Source organism: Aedes aegypti, chromosome 1 (assembly GCF_002204515.2).
Source record: "Aedes aegypti strain LVP_AGWG chromosome 1, AaegL5.0 Primary Assembly, whole genome shotgun sequence".
Taxonomy (NCBI): domain Eukaryota; kingdom Metazoa; phylum Arthropoda; class Insecta; order Diptera; family Culicidae; genus Aedes; species Aedes aegypti.
The window spans coordinates 135,382,125-135,394,368 of record NC_035107.1 but is presented as its reverse complement, the minus strand read 5'-3'; the positions used below and the strand labels follow the sequence as shown (position 1 = coordinate 135,394,368).

General features: G+C 36.1%; 2 protein-coding genes across 2 annotated transcripts in view; one reads left to right on the top strand and one right to left on the bottom strand.

Moving 5' to 3' along the window:
* The window catches only part of LOC5564073 (zinc finger protein 2), a 51,794-nt gene extending 40,000 nt beyond the window's left edge, over window positions 1-11,794 (top strand). Inside the window, exon 5 of the mRNA XM_021848134.1 lies at window positions 11,776-11,794. The gene's annotated coding sequence lies outside the window, so the exon portion shown is untranslated. The remainder of the gene's footprint in view (window positions 1-11,775) is intronic.
* On the bottom strand, window positions 7,913-8,721 carry LOC5564047 (iron-sulfur cluster assembly scaffold protein IscU). The gene is made up of 2 exons (XM_001648307.2): window positions 8,595-8,721; window positions 7,913-8,530 (listed from the first exon to the last, which is right to left on the bottom strand). Exon 2 carries the CDS (start codon window positions 8,497-8,499, stop codon window positions 8,050-8,052), a length of 450 nt encoding a protein of 149 aa, XP_001648357.1. The 5' UTR covers window positions 8,500-8,530; window positions 8,595-8,721; the 3' UTR covers window positions 7,913-8,049.
* Window positions 11,795-12,244: the final 450 nt, after the last annotated feature.

Sequence of the window (12,244 nt, the reverse complement as noted above, 5' to 3'; positions counted from 1 at the left end):
GAGTATTCAGACTTTGCAAGACTATAATAAGACTCAGTATGATCGACACTGCACTCAGAATACGACCTATAAAGAGGGAGATTTGGTAATGATCCGTAACGTGAGAGCGGTAGGCGAGAGTAATAAACTGAAGCCGAAATATAAGGGTCCGTATAGGGTCAAGAGAGTTCTTGATCGGAACCGTTATGTAGTTTCGGATATTGAAGGACACCAGGTCTCACAAATCCCTTTCGAAGGTACACGGAGACGGAATTCAACTCAATTTTGGGTTGTTTCAACGCAATTCCGTAGTTGAGCCCAATAACTCAATTTTGGCTAAATTTCCAAGGTCCCCACTAGGTAGTTTGGCTTAAATTCCATTAGAAAAATATACTCAATTTTGGGTTGATTTAACGCAAAATTGAGTTCTTTCGACCCAAACATAAGAAAAGTTGCATTTACCCAAATTTGGCTTATTGGGCCAAAGTACCCCCATTGGATAGATGCAGCTCTCTCTATTTTTGACAACATTCGTGTGGGAGAAAGAGAAAACCGAGAGATTTTGGGTTGAAACTAAAATCGATATACTTAATTTTGGGTAAAGTAAACTCAAAAATTAGGTAAAAATATTTCTCCGTGTATATTTGATCCTCTTAATATGCGTTTGTATCAGTCTGTAGGTACTGACGAGAGTTACGATTCAAACGAATTCGTACCTTCTGATGCTGAATCGGATTTTCTGGGCTTCGAAGATTGAAGTCGGCTTTTTGCGAGATGCTATATTGTTACAAAAACCTAATTTCAAGAAGTACGAGGTAAATTAGAGAACATCAGGAGATAATAAGACTCCATTGAGGACAATGGAAATCAGGATGGTCGAAGCTGTAGCAGTTTGTGAGAGTCATTAATGTTTTTCTCTGAGTGTAGCGGTAGGAGTGTGAATTGTGCTGAATAGTTGAGAAGGAAGTTGTAGGATGGTCGAGATTTGTTGAGCAGATGACATCCGGTACGGACAGATAGAGAATAGCCAGCCATGATGTATGGCAGACATTTTTGTGATCGGAAAAATTTCGTTTGAATAAAGTTATTTTTTTACGAAAACGTGGAAATTCGGATGCTATAGTGTATAGCATATTTAGCATTTTTTAACTAAATTTAAATAATAATTTTGCGCATGGTTTTGAGTGTTGCTTAGCTCAAGTCTACTCAACCTTTTTGTAGCGTTCCAACAAGCCCAATATTTTTGTTAAATTAGATAAAAGTCAGTCAATGTTGTTGTTGTTGTTGTTGTTTGTGAGGGACTTTAACCCGAAGGTCATTCGTCCCTAGAAGTCAGTCAATGAAAAACAAACTTCTGCTTAGCATTCCTCATTTATAAGAGTAACAGAAATCTTGCCCAATATTTTGCCACAATTTTGCAATTTAAAACATTTATGGTGGTAAGCTCCATCAAAGTTACGACGCCAATCGCGTATTATCCTCGATTTTACTATAGTAAAATCGAGGATAATACGCGATTGGCGTATTAACTTTGATGGAGCTTACCACTATTATATCAATAATTAGTTGGCCCGCCAAACTTTGTATTGCCTTATACCGTAAAGTGCCGTAATTCCGCGCAGGTAACGAATAAAACATTTCAAATTTCAACAAACTTTATGAGTGGATCGTTTGCAAATCTGTTTTAGATTATTGAAACAAAAACTAGACTGTATTCATAATTGACAATTTGATTTTTTTCAAATAGTTCACTTGTTAAAATTGTGTAATTTCGCGCATTTTTGAAACGCTTTTCCATATTCCGCGCAAAAGAATCCCTAATTCCGCGCACTCGTGAAACAATCAAATTAATATTAATTTGAATGTAAGGCAGCATCAATTCTTTACGTAACGCTGAAATTGAAAATTTTCAACTCCCTCCCCCCTCCGTAACGCTTTTTGTATGAAATAAAAGTAAATTTTCGTATGAGCCGTAACGCTAGTCTACATTTAGTTATTTTTTTAATACTTTTTTGACTATTAGGTACATGGAATAAAGATGAACATTTGTTAAAGTCTTTTCAATGGACCTATGCACGGATTTACTATTTGACGTTTTAGCGGTGCCGTGTTATTTATGTCACCATGGAAACTAGTGAATTCGGCACCGCTTAAACGTCAAATTAGTGAACTCGTGCATCGGTCCATACCGTAGTTCGTTTAAATTTTGTATGGACCTATGCACGAGTTCACTATTTGACGTTTGAGCGGTGCCGTGTTATTTATGTGGCCATGGTAACGAATGAATTTGGCACCGCTCAAACGTGCATTGATCCATAGAGGAAAATGTTGCAGCTTGGCCACTTTAAAGAAAAATTTATAGAATATAGGTAGGTAGATAGAATCGATAAAAAAGATAGAAACGATAGCAGAATATAATGAAATTTTTGGATCTTTGTATAATTTCCAAAATTTTTAGACCAATACACTAGATCGGCACGATTTTCGCTGTCTTATAAAGTTTACGAATAAAATGATGATTATTCAAAATTTGTCAAATTATCTGAAATAATCTCATAGAATCTGTGCAAAAAAAAAAAAAAAAATAAGAACATTGTAACAGTCAAACATCAATGATGAATTTGTAAGAATAATTCAGGACAATATGGGCAGTTTTTTTCGATTGTGTTTGAATTCATTCCTTTTTTCTTTGAGTTTACAACAGTAACTTGTAACATGCCTATTGTTTCAATTCCTTGTCAACTTCAAAGGGTGCTGATTCCACCCCATTGGTGAAATCGCCTTGTCTACCCTTAAATATGTATTCTGCACTGTTCATACAATCACGTATTCCAGTTTGCATTACTGCTTGTAATCGATGTGTTTTGAACAATTTGATTAATGGATTTCGCTAATGCCACAGGTAACTGGAACTTAAATTTCTTAAGCGAACCAGAAACCTTAGAAGTAAGTAAGGGTCATCCGTAAAGTACGTCACACAAAATAAGACTATTGGTTGTCCGACATTCTGGTTTCCCTGTAATGGGCTTTCTCGATATTCCGCTTGTACGTGAAACGTATTTATGCATGAAGTAACTTTTCAGAGAAGTAGTCAGATGTGAAGGCGAATATAGCATGTTAAACTTGTTTGTTGTTAAGAGAAGAATGTGCGCGAAATTAGGACATTATAAAAAAAGCCGTGACCTTTTGGGGTAAAACTCAATAATTATGCTAATATTTGATAAGATATCCTAGAAGCACCATGAAGCATAGCTAGTAGTTCCATGGATAACTGCATAAAATTTGTGGTTATACTTTCAGTTCAAACAATCTAACCCGCAAGGTTCTATCATCCAGAAAATCTACAAAAATGAGACGTTATTTGTTACTTGCAAACATTGCTCGATACAAATTATCTTTAAAAAAGGTGAAAGCAACTTTAATTTTCAAAAAATGTTTGTTTTTTTTCTTACAAGAATCCAATTTTTTCTCTCAAAGCGTTTAGTTTAAATTTTATGTTAGAAATAAAAAGTTTACATAAATTTGAAAAAAATATGATGGTGGATAAACATATCAAAGTAAAGTGTGTTGTTAAAAAAATGGTACATACACATATTTCATGACGAACACACTAAACAATGCATTATTTTAAATTTGGTTATTTATCTTCACATTTTTTTTATGGTTAAGCCATGTCTACAACAGAAATGAAGAAGGCTGTATACCTAAATCGTCATTTTTCAATATATTGTTCGATTTTTGGCCTGAGCGGTAATTGGAACACACCGAGTAATTGGATTTGTAATTGGAACACACCGAATTACCTACTTATCCAACAGCCGTTCACAAGGTTTGTGGTTTTAATATTAACATTTTTCTATCAGACAGACAGGACTACATGTTTTTGGCGTTATAAAGATACTCATATATAGATATCAATTGGGTTGTTAAGTGATGAAAAATTCACGTTTTTTTGTATATCTTATTTTTGATATAGTAAATGATTGAAACATACAGAGTCTATGAATGGAGAGTTGCGCGAAGAGTGAAACCAAATCTACCTATCGAACTGTCAAACCGTCTACCTATCGAACAGACCAGCAAAACAGATAGGGGCTATTTTCGAAGACGAAGAAGAACAACCATTCAAAGAAGCCTCTTCGCGCAACTCTCCATTCATAGACTCTGGAAACATATTATGTTCCGTCGACTCAATAACATTTCATTTTACATAATGACAGCTCGTCCCGAAGTAAAATTTGTCGAGGGGTGATTCAAATGCGATTTTAAAAATAGTTCCGGGGCACGGGAAATTATGAAACTTTGAATTCTGGCTTAGTTTTCAACATAGAATCAGAATATGTAAAATACAGGATACCCCTAAACAAATCAATACTGTTTTTCGATGCTATTTATATACTGATGTATCATCAAATAGGTAAGTTCTATTATTACTGCCAATAATGTGAATATTTTGATATTTTCAATGCCTGGGGCAAGTTTTCCTGAAATCATTAAAAAGCACTTAGTTCTGTATGAACACCGACCATATGAAGAATTATTTAAACTAATGAAGATAACGTCAGACGGCTTCAATTGAAAGTTGTTGATGTTGGCAGAAGATATTAGTGCGAATCCGTTTTCACTTTAGTGAGCGGTAATAGGGGCATGCGCGACTACTGGTGCACTGATGTTACAAATAACAATAGGACCAATGTACCACCCTAAGGAAAACTATTTTTTTTAAATCAAATAAAAGATTTTTAAACACTGTTAATGTGATGAACAAAAGCATTCAATTCATACTTATAAGGAGAAATATGAAAACTGGTCAAACGCACTGTTTTTGTAATTCAAACGAGAGCAACGAATATTGGATCTCCTTCAACAGTATTCGTCACATTATTGAATTCGGTTCCTAAACTCGTCTCCTACGTTGATTTCTTTTTGAAGGTGTGGCGAAATAAGGTGCAAAAATATTAAAGATTTTTTCTCAGCAAAATTTAAGGTTTCTGAAAATGTTGCCACATAATTTTAAAATGATTTAATTAACACTAAACCCTATACCGTCAACGTACCATTACTCGCTTATGTTCCAGTAGCCCGCTCACGAGTATAAAAAGTAAGGTAATTTGTGTAAATACACACACATTTTCAAAGTATGATTCAATTTGTCGATTTGAACCATATAGCGGCTAAAGTTTTCAAATTTACTTTGTGTAAACTTATCTGTTTTCAGTGTGAGCGGGCTACTGAAACATGAGCGGATACTGGTGCACTGATGGTATGTGTATTTGCATTATAACACGGTATAAATTATAGAACACTCTTCTGTAGACTCTCAGCTATCAAATTGAAAAATGAATATTTTTAAACTAAATTGCCAGTAAAACAATGAAAGGCAATTATAAGCCGGCAATATATCGGATATGATAATTGTTTCCTCTGCGGGGATATACAATCTGGAGAAACAAATTTTATTAAAATATTCTAAGTATGCCGCGGGGCAAGTGGGTAAATGGGGTAAGTGAAAATAATTTGTATATTTTACTGCATATATGAATTAACGTTTTAAAATCATGCGTAAACCTTTAAGGCCATTCAGAACATTACGATAAGAAAGAAATTCTTGAGAATTTTCAACCATTATTGCATAATAGAGCGAAAGATTGTTAACCTGTCAACTATTACTGTGTAACAAGTTGGCGGCGTGCAATCTTGTTTTAATATTTTCAGTGGATAAAAGTTGCGGAAAATAATTTTCTGTACCACATCTAAGTTGTCCTCACTGACAGTTTCAAACTGAAATAAAAAAGCTTTGGAAAAAATTCCACGTAGGCTCAAAATTGACTGAATTGAAACACCATCAATTTTTTAATGTAACGTCTGGCTGTGATATACTTTTACGGAGAGGTATCTGCTCTGCGAAAAGCAGCTCTCCATGGAATTTGAGATAGTTGCATGTTTAATTTTAGTTATTGGAAAAAGGTTGAAAGATAATATGCTACACTAATCCCGTGGGGCAAGTGAAAAGTTTATCATTAGAGATTGAATTTGTGTTTTCTTTTCAGGTAGCTATTAGTAAACAAAGTTTGCAATTATTGTAAAAAAACAGAACGTGCTTGATAATTCAAGAAACACTATTCTTCTTCTTGGCATAACGTCCTCACTGGGACAGAGCCTGCTTCTCAGCTTAGTGTTCTTATGAGCACTTCCACAGTTATTAACTGAGAGCTTTCTTTGCCGAAATTGCCATTTTCGCATTCGTTATATCGTGTGGCAGGTTATACTCTATGCCCAGGGAAGTCAAGCAAATTTTCATTACGAAAAGATCCTGGACCGACCGAGAATTGAACCCAGACGCCTTCAGCATGGTTTTGCTTTGTAGCCGCGGACTCTAACCACTCGGCTAAGGAAGGCCCCACTATACTCGATGCTTTGAAAGCTATTAGAATTCATGGAACTTTTTTACAAGAGGTTGCCAAACATTACGATATTAATGTGTCTATTTCAGACAGCCGATTGAAAGGAAGACGTTGATTGAAATGTTTCAATATAAGAGAACGCACGGAAATCTCGTGGAATGTCTATGTAAAGCTAGTTCAAACCATAAAAATGGAGTATAGGTCTATCCACACAAAAATGAATCTAAATACCTACTTTATTGAAGGATTTCGTTCCAAGAAATGATCTTTCCCGAAGAGTTATCTGACGGTACATCCGGGTTTCTTAAAAACAATTAACGAGCAGTGGAAATTTTACAGAGCAGAAATGCAATTGCTGTCCCATGATATAAGGAACTAACATTAAAAATGTTGTAGTTATAATGTTGTCGAATCATTTTAACAAACTTAACTGTACAGAAGAAAATTGAATTGACAACAATAAAATTATCTTCGTTTACATGTTATTTATGTTATTGTTCATTAGGACGCCTTAACAAAAGTTGAAGTTAACAGAAATCGTGAATATAACAGTTAGTTTTTCAATTTATTGTTCAAAACGGCAAACTTTTAACAAACAAAGTAAGAAGACATTTTTCAAAAACTATTTCTATATTGTTTTCTTCAATTTTACATAAAAACCAATTTCACCATACTGCTTATATTTGATGAGAGTTAAGCTAAAAAAATATATACGACCTCATTGTTTTCAATTTAAAGTCTTTAGAATTTGAAGAATCTCAACTATACGATTTCCATTATACTCTTGCCCCACGGTACCTTATATGAATAAGATTGCATCCGTGGGGCAAGATGAGCACCCTTGTTCAAAATTATGGAAACGCGTGAAATTACAAAACAATATTTAGTTGTAAGCCTAGCATACGGTCCACTTTACAGAAAACTATTTGTATTAAAATTCATATTAAATAACAAACAAGTGGATTAAAAAAAACTGTTTCAAGTTTTTTTTCGATAATAGTTCATAAATTATTATAGGAGACTAGCACCAATTTTCGACCCACCAAAAACTTGAAAATAATGGTATTATTTTGTAAATATCATATTTTTATGTGGGTGGCCATCTTTCCCCAAAGCGCAGCGTCCATACCGGCCGCGCCTCGTATATCCAGCAACAATGATGACGAGATGAAAGTAGAAAAAACTGTTGATGTGAGCACCGACTCTGATGCGGGTCCAGATCCCGAGCCAGATGATGTAACCGAATGGAGAATAAAATTTGACAAGCGGTCAAAACGGCAAGACAAGTTCATTGCTAAATATTGTAAATAATGTATGAAATTGAATTGTGAAATTAAATGTTTTTTTTTATTCTGACACGAATGCAATGAATGAAGAACTTATTAACAGGTCCATAAAAGATGGTCACTAATTTTATCAAAATAAGAATTGTTAATTAAGTCATCAAAACCGAGCTCACCATTTAGGGTGCTCATCTTGCCCCGTTTACCCCTATACATATTTGCATTCACAATAACAAGATTGATGCATTTCCTGGGGTGTTTTAGTTTTGCACGTTGAAGTGCCTTTATTCTACAAACTTCTTTTCTGCCAAATCACGCCTTATATAACCAACAATTTACAGGTATCCTAAAACTAGTTAGCACATTCCATCACCAGTGACTAATTACTTGTCCTGTTTCTTCTTGTAATCTTCAAGGGCCGCCTTAATGGCATCCTCGGCCAGCATCGAGCAGTGAAGTTTAACCGGCGGCAAGGACAGCTCCTTTGCAATGTCCGTATTCTTCAGTTTGCGGGCTTCGTCCAAAGTTTTCCCTTTGACCCATTCGGTGGCCAGCGAGCTCGAGGCAATGGCCGATCCACATCCGAAGGTTTTGAACTTGGCGTCGATGATTTTGCCGTCTTCGTCGACCTTGATTTGGAGCTTCATGACGTCACCGCAAGCCGGGGCGCCAACAAGTCCCGTTCCGACGGTTTTATCTTTCTTGTCCATCGAGCCTACATTTCGGGGGTTCTCGTAATGGTCCAGGACATTCGCATGGTACAGGGCCAGGGGCACACTCTGCGTACGACGGAGTTTAAGCAACGAGTTGAAACTTCTCTGCAACGCTGCCATTGTTGTTGTCGTTCTGTGATTTGCACAATTTCTGAAGCGAAACAATTTCACAATAAGTTTTGCCTTTCTAAAGCTGCGCAGTTACAAAATATTACACGATAATGAACCACTTCACAACACACACGGCGAATTGCGAGTGAGCCAGAACCGAGAGAAACAAAACTTTCAGTCAGCTGAACAGCTGAAATTGACAGCACAGGGGTTATCATATGCTTTATTTCGATGCTGTTGTAATCTGTCTTGTCCATCTTTAGTGACCCCCTGTAAAAACATCGCAAGACTGAGAAGGATCCAGGGTGGGTACACTCAGGCAAAAAATCTATCGATATTCATTATTTTGACTTATGTTTATTTATTTGCCACTAGAAATCGGTAAGCAATTCATTACGTTCGCCTTATGAATTTATCTAAATTATGCCAAAGCGATAGCTCGCTTATTTCATAGAATAGCATTATGAAAATTGATGTAAAATTTTATGAATCCAATTCATCAGCAGTATGAACAGAGTCTTTGGTATGAAGTACATTATTATCAATGGCGGAAATCATTATTCACAGTTCGTTTTTCATGTATATTGAACTATATATTACATTCATGATACAGTGAAACCTCCATGAGTCGATATTGAAGGGACCATCGACTCATGGAAATATCGAGTCATGGAACAGCAATCCTTTGGAAAGCTGTTTGAAGGGACCATCATAGTAACCATGAAATTTTGTTTCCAGTATGGTTCCATGAGTCGATATCGAGTCATGGAACATCGACTCATGGAGGGATCACTGTATTATTAAACTTTTTAATGTAACTATCAGCTACAGGGTGAGAAATTAATTAGCCAACTAATGAAAATAGAATTTACACGAACTTTACCAAATCTCAGCTTAGCTAAATGGGTGAAAATTCTATTTTCATCTAGATTTTCGTTTTTGGACGTTTCATATTCTAATACAAAACAGACGTTGAAAAAACTGATAAAATTTATTTGATTATGTGTAAACTCAACCATGCTTGAACATATAGGACCATTTTTTCATTTTAACAAAAAAAAAATCCGTTTATCATTATTGGCTTCCCATAAATGGACCTCTGAAATGTTTACGGTTTGAACGAGGGCAATTGTTTCATGGTGCTCTCTGGTTGAATATTATTTCCGTTCAGCTTTTCTCGGGGTTTGTTACGACATCTCAAAGACACTTTGACGAGGCCCTAGCCGAACTGAAAGTAATAACGAATACGAAAGTACGTCAGTGTGTGCTACAACAACTAACCTTTTCTTAATAGAATAATTATTCTTAATGATTTCACACCTACGTCCGCATTCGACAAAGAATTAAACTTACCTCAGCAATATCAGTTGGAACACATCGTTTAACAATCAAGAATCACTAATAAAAAATGTCGACGTGACGCTGCAACTGTAAATGAAAACGTAAGCTCTTTTAACACAATGCTCGTTATATTTTCATAATAACAACCTTATAACTTTTTCACAGTAATAACAGCAATGGGAATCATAAGGCGCGCAATCAAATTTGTATACTCCCATTAAGTTTAGCTTATTTCTTAATTATGATTGTCATTACAATGTTATGAATACAATAATAGTCTTACGAAATCAGGTTTCACGTTTTTTATTGCTGAAAATCGTAAGGCGCGCAATGAAATTTGTATACATTCATTAAGCTTAGTTTCTTTCTTGATTATGATTGTCATTTCAATAATATGAAATTAATAAAAGTCTTACGAAATCAAGTTTTAAGTATTTTTTAATGTTTTGTAAGGGGGATTTGATGAATTTCAATAATTTATTTACCTGAGTGTATATATGAGCCTGGGACACGGTTATATGAAAAATTTAGATTCTCGCTCCAGTCCTTTTGTTTTTGGATTGCATTTAGGTCCCATAACAACTGTGCAAAATTTCAGCTCGATGAATGAAACTATAGTTTGATCCGATGAACAACATAGGCTAGGAGAAGTGGTTCACCTAGCATGAATGAAGGATGAACTTATCGCTGAGAAAAAGTAGATTTTGTATGAAATTTGACAAGTATTTGAATGACAGATTCATCCTTGTTCATCCACTTCTCCTAGCCTATGCTGTCTCCCATAAGAATGAAGTAAAAATGAGCAAAATCGCAGGTTTTTCTTCCCTCTAGGGAACTTGGCGTGTCGTTGTGGGCAAATGCGCTAAGACAAACAGACGTAACACTGGATAAATTTCCATAGTAATCGAACGGTCATTCCGACTGCGAAACGTCAAAACACAGACAAACAGACGTCGCACTCTCATCATTGTCCATCGATCACCTTTTTAACGGTCGATTTAAATATATCGTAGGTGGTCAATCCATCACCCGCAGCGCTCGCACCATTCTTGTTCGCGTTTGACGTTTACACACTACCGCCATCTGTTGGCTCGTCGGCCAAACACACTGATTTTAGCATTGGGCGTACATGTTCTCTCGACTATGATTTTGACCGCGATTTGTTCTAAGTGTTACGTCTGTTTGTCTGTGGTCAAAATCTCATGACAAACGAGAAACCAGCTGATCGTAGCTGGGTAGCTGTCTCGTGGATTGTCTTTATTCGGGACTACGAAGCTGCTGATGTTTTCTTCGGTTTTCTGTGAGAAAAACAAGGAGATATATATTTTTTGCTTTTTTTAACGCAAACGATGACAGTTCCTTACAAGGTTTTCCATAAGTGCGAGTGCTTTGTAAATCTCTTTTTGTTTCGTAGTCGCGAATTGACCACAGCGAGAGATCGCAGCAAGCCGTGCGCGCGGGCGGCTGCGTTTTGAATTTTCTGTCACGGTTATCTCGGTTCCGCGTTTTCGGATAGTGAAAAATAGATTCGGCTGATGGTGCTATGCCACCTGAAAATTTTTTCGTGCTCTCGTTGTTCGCAATTTCGCCGATATTAGCAGATGCAATGTTATCTAGATTGTAGTGCTTTGTGCAACGCTAAATAGCTACAATAGAACTGGCTGATTGTGCTGTAATCAAGGGGTGGTCCCTCTACACAATGTACCAGGCGCTGTTTAGGCACATTTAGGCGCATTTCCATAAAAGTTGCAGTTTTCCATAATAGGTCGCTATAAAAACCACAGTGAACTGAAATTTCGATCTTAGCAACCATTGATATTTTTTGTTGTTTGCTTCACGTCAAGTCACGGAAAAAAATCATTTTGGTTTCAGCAGGAACATATTTCCACCATTTATCATGCTTATTTTGTTATTTTCCCATTTATCAATTTGTTTTTATTTCAGATCGACGCTATTAGAACATTGTTTGCTGACAGAGATAGCCAGGAATATAACGAGAAAAAGTTGCCTTAGAAAGAGAACAAAAGACACATCAGTACCACTTGTCCCCTGTAGTTTTTTTTATCTCTTTAATTAAATTCATAGCGAATCCCAAAGTCGGGAACAAAGGAAAAAATATGTATGTGTTAGGAAACCTAAGATCAAGTTGAAACCACCATTCTATGGGAATGTCCTTTCTTGCCTCCTTGAAAGTTTTATTGTGTGAAGCAATTTTAAATGGTCCAACATGACTTACGTCTCATTGCGTTACTCAGTCAAAAGTAATATTTGTTCAATTATTAACCCACAGCTCCCCTATACACTCCTTCCTGTTCAACCACGCTACCCTATTTTATCCCGTATATAACCGTCGACGCTCCATATTTCATTACCGGCTCAAGACAACAGGGCCGTTTCTCAAACCTTCCCATTG